General features: G+C 43.7%; 1 protein-coding gene across 3 annotated transcripts; it reads left to right on the top strand.

Moving 5' to 3' along the window:
- The first annotated feature begins 609 nt into the window (after positions 1–609).
- Positions 610–7,101, top strand: LOC108701081 (tigger transposable element-derived protein 4-like). Of its 3 annotated transcripts, none has more exons than XM_018235268.2 (2): positions 610–982; positions 2,721–7,101. In XM_018235268.2, exons 1-2 carry the CDS (start codon positions 949–951, stop codon positions 4,493–4,495), a joined length of 1,809 nt encoding a protein of 602 aa, XP_018090757.1. In that variant the 5' UTR covers positions 610–948; the 3' UTR covers positions 4,496–7,101. The 3 variants fall into 3 exon arrangements, with proteins under 3 accessions (XP_018090757.1, XP_018090759.1, XP_018090758.1); XM_018235270.2 differs by lacking the exon at positions 610–982 and adding an exon at positions 1,037–1,264 and having other exon boundaries at positions 2,724–7,101; XM_018235269.2 differs by lacking the exon at positions 610–982 and adding an exon at positions 1,038–1,264.
- Positions 7,102–12,706: the final 5,605 nt, after the last annotated feature.

The following is a 12,706-nucleotide window of genomic DNA, read 5'->3' as shown; positions in this document are numbered from 1 at the left end:
CTGTGTATAAGTTTGTGCATGTATAAGATGGTTGTGTGTGTCTGTGTGTAAGTCTATGTGTGTATAAGACAGTGTGTGTGTGTGTAAGTCTGTGTGTTCGTCTATGTGTAAGTCTATGTGTGTGTAAGACTGTGTGTGTGTAAGTCTATGTGAGTATAAGACTATGTGTAAGTCTATATGTGTGTAAGGCTATGTGTTTATAAGACAGTGTGTGTGTGTGTGTGTAAGTCTATGTTTGTATAAGACAGTGTGTGTGTGTAAGTCTATGTGTGTGTAAGACAGTACTCATTTATTAACACAGGGCAAATTTGCCCATCGGTAGTTACCTATAGCAACCAATCGGTGATTAGCTTTTTAAAGCCAACTGTAAGTAGAACAATGAATGCAGCAATTTGATTGGTTGCCATGGGTAACTGCCCATGGGCAAATTTGCCCAGTGTTGATAAATGACCCCAATGTGTCTATGTGTAAGTCTATGTGTTTATAAGACAGTGTGTATGTAAGTGTATGTGTGTGTAAGACAGTGTGTATGTAAGTGTATGTGTGTGTAAGACAGTGTGTATGTAAGTGTATGTGTGTGTAAGACTGTGTTTGTGTGTGTAAGTCTATGTGTGTGTGTGTGCAAGTGTATGTATATTGGTGTGCCAGCCAGGCCTAAAAGACTGTGTGTGGCAGTCCAATAGAAATGAATGGGATCAGATTACCAGACTGTAGGCAGAGAGAGGCGGATGGGGGTAACTTTAGGGGGTTCTCTGATTCCTATCTGAGCTCTATAACAGAGAGAATACAATGTGTAGGCGAATAGACTCCCTGTAGCTACAAACGCGCACCCCTTCGTATAGTTGCTTTTAGCTTCTCTAGTCGTTTCCCATGTGATGTTGGACAGCGCACCGTCCCGGCCGGGATATACCAACTATACCGCTCTTAAACGGGAGGGGGGGTGAATAAATGCCTCACGCCATGGACTGGCCGATTTCTGGGGGTACGTGATCATAAAATTGCGGGCCCGCCGCAGGAATAGTAGGTGGAAATTATTTTGGGATGAGGTGGGTTAAATTTCCCATGAGCCCCCAGCGATGATTCCCTTCCGGATCGTTGTTTGCAAAGGAAGGTTCATTCAACTCCTCGCCAAAAACAGGGGGAACAGCCCAGGGATGGGATTGTGAGCCGGGTGGGGGGCAGTACTATAGAAACAAGGGAGTCCCTGTGTATTTATGGTGTGCCCGGGGGAGAAGAGCAGGAAGCATGTCCAAGACTCAGACAGGTATGTGACTGCCGGGAGAGGGGCTGCCCTGGCCGGGTACAAACAATGGATCATCCCGTGGCGCCTATATAATGCACTGCTGCCTCATGGGACTCCTATGTAATGCACTGCTGCCTCATGGGACTCCTATTTAATGCACTGCTGCCTCATGGGACTCCTATTTAATGCACTGCTGCCTCATGGGACTCCCCACGCGTCATGTGAAGTGCAGTGAGGCCTCTGTGTTGTAAAGGAGCCATGTGCTCAATGCTCACTCAGCAGCTGTGTCTGTGCTGATACTCCCGTCTTTCTACACCTCCACCCGTGCATGTTTCCAGCCACAGACAGACGCCAAGATTTGGCTACAAATTGTCTCTTCTTCGGGCGACTGATCTCCCCGAACTGCCTTTCCACTGGCTACAATCTAAATTGCCGGCGGGATGGCAGTTGGATCGCTTTGTTTTCTTAAGTTGCGTCTCAAGGAAGCTTCGGGCGACTTCAGAAAGCCACAAGCGATACGACTGCCGTCCCGTCGGTGATTTAGATTGTAGCAGGTGGGAAGGCAGTTCGGGGAGACTAGTCACCCAAAGAAGAAGCAATTTATCGCTGGGTGACTACTCTCCTGAAATAGCATGCTAGATATGCTGAGTGGCACCATGCTTTGGGGCTGAGAAGTATCCAAAAATATTTTTTGGACTAATTTCCAAGTATGAGAGGCATTGTACAGAAAGCCATTATCCAGAAGCCTTATTATCCCTGGATTATTGCTTGGATGATTTTAAGTCATGTGATTTTTTTGGTTCAGCCAGGGACTTGTATTCGGCTGAACCTTGGCCAATTCCCGAGCCAAATCCTGGATTCGGTGCATCCCTATCTTTTATAATCACAGACCTTGTTCCCCTTTGGCCATCCTTGCTGAAAAATGCACTGGCTTGGGTATACTCCTCATGAGTAGTGTAGGTGCCTGGGATCATGGGCAGTATAGAAAGAATAAAATATTTTACCATAATCCCAGATTGCAGAAAAGGGCCATTGGGAAGCGTCCATAGATGGTGGTGTGCTGGGTTTGTTTCAGCGAAGCCGAGCACCGGGTCAGAAACTTTAATGAGGTGCCTGACAAATAGGCACCAATGAGTGATTTTGAACTTTAGACTTTAAGACTGCAGATATTTCAGACAGACCCTGTTAACAGTAAGCACAATGATGTTATTTATCATTTGGTTGTAACGTAAGTATAGATGTATAGAAATTTGAGGAAATTATAATCACTTTCTGGCCTGCAGTCCTGTCCTGCTTTATGGCTGAGATTCTAGCTATCTTTATAACAGAGCATTTTGTCACAGTGGCACAGATCCTATCCGATACCCATTTTAAGCAGCAGTCCTGCTCTGCTTTATGGCTCGTTGTCTAGCAGAACATTCAGGCCAATATGTTGTGATTAGGGCAGAATTTATATTTATCTTTGTATTTCTTTCAGAAGGAAATCCCAGTGCTTCCCAGCAGCCATTTAAAAAGAGAAGAGACTCAACACTTGCGGAAAAGGTTAAAATCTTGGAACTTCTTCAACAACCCAAGGCTTCCCAGTCATCTGTTGCAAGGAACTTGGGCCTGTCGCAATCAACGATCAGCCGGGTGATGAAAAACAGGGAAGAAATTTTGGAACGGTGGAACCAAAATGAAAACCCGGCTCGTAAACGGAACAGGCCTTTCAAACACGCCAAGGTGGACGAGGCTTTGCTGGAATGGCTTCTTTTCGCTAAAGCTAATAAACTTCCTATTTCAGGGCCTATACTCATGAGGCGAGCAGAGGCTATAGCCAAGGAGATTGGGTGTCCTCAGTTTAAGCCATCCAATGGGTGGCTGTGGAGGTGGAAAGAGCGATACCGACTGTTCTATAGAACAGAAGTCCTACCTTGTCAAAGAAGTGGAATGATGCAAGGGCAAGATGTACAGGGATCTAAAATAGATTATGACAAAGTGAAAGGAAAGGGCTATTGCCTCAGTGCAGATGAAAGGAGTGAGGTCCTCGCCCGATCAGAGTTCCATGAACGATCATCTCAAGGATGTCCTAGGAACAGGTCTCTGACCCTTGCCCAAGTGGCTAAGGAATACCATTCGCAAGACATATTCTGTGGCATTGAATCAGCCTTTCATTTTAGAGCTATGGCGGGTCAGGGTTTCATGTCCGAACACAAGAAGGAATCTCTCTGCATCTGGTTTTGTTGCAACATGAATGGAACAGAGAAACTCAAACTCTTGGTGACTCACAATCTCCCTGCCAAGTCAGTTGGGGCCCACTCATTAGCTCCAGTGTTCCTAAAGCTCAGTCACAATGGGGATCTGACAGAAGGCCTGTTCATTGAGTGGCTTCTGACCTGGGACTCAAAACTTGCCAGGCAAGATAGGAAGGTCCTCTTGTTTTTGACAGCGCACAGCACCATGCCAAAAGTTAAACTCCGGAATATCTCCCTTTGTCTCTTTCCTAAGAACAACACAACTATGCCTTCCTCCCACCAATTTGGGCAAGAACTGGTCAGTGAATTCAATGTGGTCTACAAAAAACTGCTGCTGGAAAGGTTCCAGGAGGACACCAATGTCAGCATAGTGTCTGGAGTGTCCTTCTTTAAGCAACTGTCTCATATGACACTTGTAGAGGCAAGTTATACAATGAACAAAGCTTGGTTAAGGATATCTTCCTGCACTATTAAAAATTGTTTCCAGAAGATATTAAGCACCCAGTCGTTTTGCTCTGCAAGACCACAGCCGACTAGCCTTCTGCCAAATAAAGACATTCCGGCCCTAATGCTGCAGGGGGCCACAGAGAATTTACACAATTATGGACCATTTACAGCAGGACTGGGAACATACCGGAAAGTAACCGTCAAGGAAGAGTGTATAGTTGAGCAGGAAGACGACGATGAGTTTGAAACTTCAAGCTCCTACTTATCATACCCCATACAGAAGGTGAAGGTGGGGGACAATAAGGACATGCCACATGGAGGCTGCGTTTTCAAATCTGAACGTGACGACTTCCATCCATGTGTAACAACCAAAGATAATGATATTACTTCTGCAGTTGGAATAAAGTCAGAGGTCCTTGAAGACTCCAGCAGTGTCCAAGAACTCAAAGGGGCTTGTGGTGTTATCCAACGGTTCCTATCTAGCCAGGGCCAAGATATGAGTATTTTCTGTGCGCTGCAGGGTCAGATAGAGAGATGCTTAGACAATCAGTGTAGGAAGAAACATGTTTAACCTGCAACACATACACATTTTAGTGCATTGTCACACACACACATTACAGTAAATGGCATTGTCTCTAGTCTTCTTTCTTAGCTGGAGAAGTAGGTCGTACATATGAAGTCCTAAACAGTCGAGGCACTTAATAACTGGCAAATTCTGACTAGTAGAGGAACAGACTAGGTGTGAACAGATCAGGTTAGACATTATACTGAAACAAACACAAGAACTGTGCAGATCAAGAGCTTTGTTGGCTCCGTTCAGTCTATAACCCTTGCTCCTTTAGTGATGGTCTCCTCATCATGCCCAACATTTGAAGGCACTTTCTAAAAATGCAAATGAGGAATTATGCAGCTCTGTAAAAGACTAGCCTGTAAAACCTCAAGCTATCCGCGCCTTCTACCTGGAGGAATGTTGGGAAAATCTTTCAATGGGCACCGCATATTCTGGACAAGACAGCATCAGTGCACTTCCTGCATTAGAACCCTGGAAAATAATGGCAGTAGGCCTCTGTTAGAGACCAATGGACCCATTGCTTCACTAGGTGCAGGTTTCTTAGGGAGTAACCACAGTTATGTGTGTTTCAGGGTGGCTTCCACTCTCCTTTCTGTAACGACAACAAGGTGCTACACAAAGATTCATCATTTGACCAGTGACAACCAAGTGATAATGTTGCCTTAAGGTCCCCATAGACGCAAAGATTTTTCTTTGCAGAACGACTGATTTTAGCGAAATGTGACCAATCCATCAAATTATCGTGAAGTTAGTGGTATTCGAACGATCGCACATCTTACGATTTTTCATCTGTCAGAAAATTGATCGGCCAGGTTAAAAAATCTTTATCGGTCCCTGTACATTCTGTCTATGTTTGCCGAGCCAAGCAGGCAGCTACCCTTCAGATTTGCTGGCAATATCGGCTGAAATGGTCTTTTTAGTTGATGGACACCGTACATGTAAACAATCGTGTTGAGATAATCGTGGTCTCACTTTAATGAATAATGGCCAGCTTTATTTTATACCATGGTCCATTGTCTAATCCACTTCTTGCATATACAGTATGGGAAGCTCCAGTCTATGAGATTATGAGCCCGGTGAATAATCAAGCTCTTTATCATGGTAGCAGTCTCCCCAGTGACTCCTTCCTTAAGGATTTAAATTAGTAACTCCATTTTACGTCATTCTGTATAAGCCTGATCATCTAACAAATGATTGCACACACAGTTTCTGCCTGCTCACCGCCCAAAACCAATCAATTTGGTACTGTTCCTTCCAGGCTGCTCATTAATTGGCATTAGAGATGTTTCCAGTGTAGCTGGACATCAAGGGAGCCCAGTTTAGGGCTTTCAGACAATACTGAGGAGTAAGTTGATTATACATAATATTGTGAGAATCATTTAGTGTACTGACCCTAGTTGCTGAACTGCACCGATGCAGCTACATATAGCAACCAATCAGCAGTCCTGGCTTATATTGTCACAGAACTACCCAGTGACTTCTAATATCCTTATATTTTACAGTGGGGTACATTATCCCTTATAAATCATTAATTACCTGTATAACTTGGCTTGTATCCTTGTGCCTTTCTTTATATGGTCACAGAACTAAGTGACTTCTAATATCCTTATAATTTACAGTAGGGGGGTACCTAATCCCTGTCTTGTATAACTGAAGACTGCAGTCTTGTGTGACAGTATAATGTTAGATGGCAGGTATGAACGGGTAGTGGCATGGCAACTTACCCCAGCCAATCATGGTGCAGTCATGCAAGTAGACAATATGTAATATAATACTTTACAGCAAATCTAAACCCAAGGAATGTATATTGGTCCACATTAAACACTGGATAAACTACACAGCACTTATTTTTTGATTTTGACGGCATTTCAATAAATACAATGAAAAAATGCATTTGGAAGGAATCTGTGCCCCAGTTAAACAGAAAGGGGTTCATCTTCCACTGCCAGGCACTAAAATGGGTGCACAATTGCATCCGATAAACTGCCACACGCAATGCTTCTACTCTATCTCTGTGCTTAGAAACAGGTGTTAAATACAGGGCAATTTACTAACCAAAAGGAATGCTGGGAAGGAATGTTGCATTTTGGACATTTTTTGCACTTTATAAATTGCACTTCTTTCGAAAGCGAGCCCTAAATTCTTCAGCATCAGTGCTAAAGTGAAAATATATGCCCCTTTTTTGCTCATTCAGTTGGCTTATGTAGAAAGATGCATAAACATTAGGGGGCATTTACTAAACCACACCTTTTTCAAGTCGGGCTTTGTTTCACCAAAAACCTGAAAAAAGCGCATTTTCGTGACACCGTGAGCCTAAAGGAGGTGGGGAGCTTGTTTGTCAGATAATCATGGTTTCCTTTAAATCTATGGAATGAGGTAGGTCAGTGTAAAAAGAAACACACTTGTATTTAATATAGGAAGATACCTTTTCTACATTAACCCCCAAATGAATGAGCTCATGTCAAAAGGCGGTGTGTATTTGCCTTTAAGAAGTAGGTGAGTGCAAGCTGCCCTGATCCTTCTGTGGGTAAATATGCAAGTGTTTGTGTCAGAATTTTCTCATTGTACCCTGTGAATAAACCATTAAAGATCTCTTGCTATTATTAGCTGAATTCTCTTCATTGCAGTCACTCTGGGTATCAGTGCCAGGCTGGTGGTCTCCGTCTTGAGAGGGGATTGGTTTGGTCTAATCTCTTGCCTCATTCTGCTTTTTATGGGAACAGAAGCAGGTGGGCACCAGTGTTGGGATAGCTGTTTGTATGTCTGTTTAGCTTGTTGCTGTCTCTCATGTGGCTGTTGATCTCATATAATGGATGTCACAATGGTCCCTAGCAGCACATGGTGAGCCCACAGTCACCTAGGCCAGTTTACTCTGCTTTGCTTACTGCTCCCACTACTATGGGTACTCTGGGGCTGGATCTTTCTTATGCCATTAACATACCTTGGCCACTAGGTACCTTGGCCACTAGGTCCAGATTTAATGGAGATAAAGAAGGGAGAGCCATTCAGTCAAACGCCAAGGCAGAAGTTTATTCAGGTTAATCCTGGCCCTCTCTCCCAGTTATTCACATTATTGGCAACGAACCATGCCGTTTCCTAGAGGTACCGGTTTTTCTTATTAAAGAAGAAGGGAAGCCTGGTTTGGTTATCCATAGCACTGATCTGTTGGCCCCAATGAGTGGATCAGAACTGAAGTGACGGAGAGTTGAGGACCTTCTTGCTTCCAGATTCCTCATCCACATACCAAGCAAAGATGTCAGCATTGATGGCATTCTCAGCATGTAATCCCAGAGGTACCCAGATGAGCAGACAGTCATCAGTCCAGAGACACCAGATGCATCACAAGCGGTTTTGAATTACTAACCCTGACACCTGGGTGCAGATCCAAAATAGTTCAGGTGACTTTTCAAAGGGTTGATTGAAAACCTATCTATGATAGCGACCCAAAGTTAAAATACTCTTCATTCCCTTCTGCTACTTTCATGGAAAATCAGTTGAGGGGCCTCTAAACCCCCTGCAACAAAATGCAGTTAGAATTGCGTATCTAGAAAAGATTATGGCGTTCAGAGATCCACAGAAATAGAAGGAACCAAACATGAAAGGCCGTTTTAGTGGGGAGATGCCCTGCCCATTTATTTAGTCACTTGTAACCAACACCGGGCATTCACTGTTTGGAGAGAACTGGGGAAATAGGAAGCCTTGCTTGTTCAGAGATGCACCACATGAGCCAGGACTGGATACGTCTGTATGAAAGTTTATTAGGAACCTTATTTGCTTTAGGCTCTTGATTTACCAATTACTTTACCCACAATGCAGTGTTCTTAGCTAGCATTCCAGTGGTACTTTGCCTTGAGTATTATTTACCAACTGTCAAATTGGCACCAGTATAAAGGAGTACATTCTGGAACAAGCAATTCTTATCTGATGGGCAGAGTTTTTTCGCCTTTCTTTAGCATTTACTGATTCTAAATAAGCCCTAATGTCCCAAAAATAAAGCTGGCCATAGACGCAAAGATCCGATCATTTGAATCCTCGAACGATCGGACTTCCCCATCTCCTGACCTGCCACTAACCTTCAGTTTAAATAAAGTAGTAACAGAACAGATCAGTCGATGTTCTGCCCCTAACAGCAATCGTACGAAAGTTATGTCCGACAAAGCTGGTAACAGTCTCCCATTGGAAATCGTCCGATCGGCAACACATGCAGAAATATTATCGGCAGCCGACAGAAATCTTCTAACCTGGCCGATCGTCCAAACGACTGATCTCCCTGGTATGAAAAATGTCGGGACTCTCCACACACGGTCTGAAAATCGCACGAATCGAGGATTCGTACGATCGGATTTTTGCGTCTATGGCCAGCTTAAGCCTTTCACTGGAATTGCAGTATCACAAGCAGACACCAGATGGCACCAGAACACCATAGCAAGATTGTTCAGCCTGTAACTTGCTTTTTAAGGGACAGGATAACTAATAGAGTTAATAATGGGGTTCACTAAGGTAAAATAAAAATTCAGAGTATCCTACCAAAAGCCTTAGGGAAGTTGCAGTTTAACAACAGCTGAAAAACCAGATGTCGCCCATTTCCCTGAGTCGTGGGCTAGTACCTAGCAGCATATTAATGTACAGGAGCGTGTGATGCTCTGCACTACAGATCCCCAAGCACAGGCAATTCTCTTTGATCTCCAATTGAAGGCCATAGCCGCAAGGACAGAAGGTGTCCCCCAGGATCAATAAGCCTCAGTAAATGCAGCCGGATCATTGAAAGCACCAGTTAAGGTGACAGAACAGATATAAATGTCACGTCGTTATCCATTTGATCTGGAAGAGATCATTTTTCCAAGTCTTTTGTCTGTTTCGCTGTAGGAAAATGCTGCGTTGGGAGTCAATCCACTTAGTTAACTGCCAGGTGTAATTACTGGGTCAGAATCCAGGGGGATGCGCAAGGGTGCCCAGAGCTTTTTGTTGTACAATGGCCATTTGCTTGGGAATGGGAAACTAGAGAAATCATACAAATGATTCTGTTTAATCAGCAAACTTGTGCCTCACAGGGGATGCCGGGAGTTCAATAACAAATAGTGGATCTCCTTGATAAAGAGCTGGAATTTATGGCAATATTTAATGTATTTGGAAAATAGTAACAAGCTGGCAAGCTGGGGGGGAGGCTGAATAAATGTTGGACCACAAAGGGGACTTATATACATATATTTTTTTATATGGGCATACATGATTTGGAGTTTGTGGTGTCTGACAAATTGTACTACACTCACACTACACAGGGTGCTGTAGTTAAATGGCATTCATTTAATGAACATGTAATACATACATGACCTGGACATTTTTATTAGTTACCCCCCACCCACCAGTTCACCTGCACTAACAGCCCAGTCTACTTGTAATTTGCACCCAAGTTAATTATTACCCTGCCACTGAACAGCATTAAAAAATACCCTAAAATCCACTGAGCAGAGAGTGTAGTCAGGGGGTGAGACCAAAATGCACCCACTATATGTAATGGGTTAGTGACTCGTCTGTGCACCCTTGGTGGGGGGAGAGTGCTTGGTGGGGAGAGCGGGGGAGTTGGGTGAGGCCAGGGTCAGAACAGGGTGCACACGCTCAGTGGCGTAACTAGATGTTAATGGGCCCCACAGCAAATAATTTTTCAGGCCCCCAAAATGTCTAGAGGTTGACATGTTTTATGAATATTTATTTAACTTCTATATGAATTATGGCCTCATGGGGCCCCTATACCTCCTTACCCCCTTCAGCTTAACTTCTATATTAATTAGGGCCTCATGTTGCCCCAATACCTCCTTACCCCCTTCAGCTTAACTTCTATATCAATTAGGGCCTCATGGCCCCCCTGCAGCCATAGGATCGGCTTCCTCTGTAGTTACCCCCCTTCAAACGCTACAGTGGAAGCAATAATAGACACAATTCTGCTGCTGTATCATCTCATTTATACTCAAATTCAGTGAGTGGGCCCTGGATGTCAAGCTAAATGATGGGCTCTGACACTAGGGGGCACTGTATATCAGGGCATTGGGTATATGGCTCTTTTTCAGCCCTGCTGATATTGACCAACAAAATATTATTCATAAAGAATTATTTCCAAAATATTTAAGGGTGATGACCAACCCTGAAATCCATGAAGCCTTATTATAGATCTTCAGTGGCTCTGTTAATAAGAAATTAATGTTATCAGTATTTATATTATTAGCAATTAGCCCATGAGACAATTTTGTGCATTATTCTATTTCTGCCGGGGAAAGGGTTAAACTCCCGAAGCCTTTTATATCCCCGTACCTTTCTACCGAGCCTCCCTCCCTCCCTTCTCTCCCCCCCATCACTCTATTCTGGTTTCCATGACAATGTTATTTTCCATTCTCTGTATAAAACAAAAGATAATATTTTTTCCAGACCTCGATCTTAATAGGGAAATAATAAGCAGATTTACTGCTCGGTCTGGCCAGGCTGGGGCCCCGCACAGGATGAGACATAGAGTTGGTGGGTGCTGCAATAATAACAAAGAGTGCATTAGGCGCAATAGCTACAGATGTTTATTGATAAACTCTTTCCAGCCCCAGAATGACCCTTTCTCATGGAATCACCCACTCCTGGTATGAATATTTTTTAAAGGGAAAATAAACTGTATAGGACTTGGCAACCTTTCAGACTAGCTATTTGTAGCTATAAGCTTGGCCAGAGCTGCTATCGCAATACTGGTACCAACTGCATTAGTGCCCAGTACTATTGTAACCTCTGGTACTTCTCATGGCTTCCCTGATCTTGGCATGGAACTGCCATATTGCTTATTCTGACATATGTAATACTCCGTACAAGGACCCTCTTAGGGAAAAAACTGGGCCCATTAGGAATATAGTGTAAGTGAGTTTAAAGGAATTCTGTCGTGATTTTTATGATGTAGTTTTTATTTCTAAATTACACTGTTTACACTGCAAATAATCCCTCTACAATATAAAATTTCATTCCTGAACCAGCAAGTGTATTTTTTTTTGTTGTTGTAATATTGGTGTGTAGGAGTAATCTCAGGTCATTTTGCCTCGTCATTAGCGATGGGTCATAACGCTTTGTCGAAAAATTTGCAAATTTCTTTGGAAATTCACAAAATGGCGAAAAATTTGCGAAGTGCGACAATTCCAATGCCGGCGACAATTAGTCGCGCATTAAAGTCAATGGGCACGTTTAATTTTAGCCGGCGTCAAAATTAACGCCAGTGTCAGTTTTCTGTAATTTATTCCCCGACGGCAAAATGTGGAAATTCGCCATCACTACTGGTCATGTGCTTTCAGAAAGAGCCAGTACTTTAGGATTGAACTTTCTGGCAAGCTGTTGTTTCTCTTACTCTCTTATGTAACTGAATGTGTTGCAGTGGGACCTGGATTTACTATTGAGTGCTGTTCTTAGATCTACCAGGCAGCTGTTATCTTGTGTTGTGTCTTGTGTTAGGGACAGGGGCGATTCTTGCCATTATGCCGCCTGAGGCAGCCTTCTTTTGCCGCCCCCACCCCTACCCACGGCACTAACCTTTACAGCGCCGGAGAGGGCAATTGCGCTCTCTGCACTAGAAGAGCCGAATTTCCGGGTTGAAAACCGGAAATTTGGCTCTTAGTTACCAGGAGCGGCATTTTTGCCGCCCCTGGCATCCAGGGGGGGCGCTGCTGCCTGAGGCGAGTGTCTCAACTCGCCTCATTGGTGGAGCACCCCTGGTTAGGGAGCTGCTATCTGGTTACCTTCCCATTGTTCTGTTGTTAGGCTGCTGGGGGGGGGGGGGAAGGGAGGGGTGATATCACTCCAACTTGCAGTACAGCAGTAATGAGTGACTGAAGTTTATCAGAGCACAAGGCACATAACTGGGGGCAGTTGGGAAACTGACAATATGTCTAGCCCCATGTCAGATTTCAAAGTTAAATATAAAAAAATCTGTTTGCTCGTTTGAGAAATGGATTTTAGTGCAGAATTCTGCTGGAGCAGCACTATGAACTGATGCATTTTGAAAAAAACATTTTTTCCCATGACAGTAACTTCCTACCAACATACAGTACAAAGCTCTGATTCTGTGTAGTCTCAGCTCCTGGCCTCATCTGCTACATTTTGTCATGAGTCAGTGCCAGCAGTGCAGAGAATATAATCAGCAAGGCCAATACTGCTTTTCATGTCACTTAACATTTAGAAATAATAGTATTTCCT

The sequence above is a fragment of the Xenopus laevis genome, chromosome 9_10L (assembly GCF_017654675.1).
Source record: "Xenopus laevis strain J_2021 chromosome 9_10L, Xenopus_laevis_v10.1, whole genome shotgun sequence".
NCBI lineage: Eukaryota > Metazoa > Chordata > Amphibia > Anura > Pipidae > Xenopus > Xenopus laevis.
Note: the sequence above shows the minus strand (reverse complement) of the source record. Positions and strands in the feature narration are given on the sequence as shown.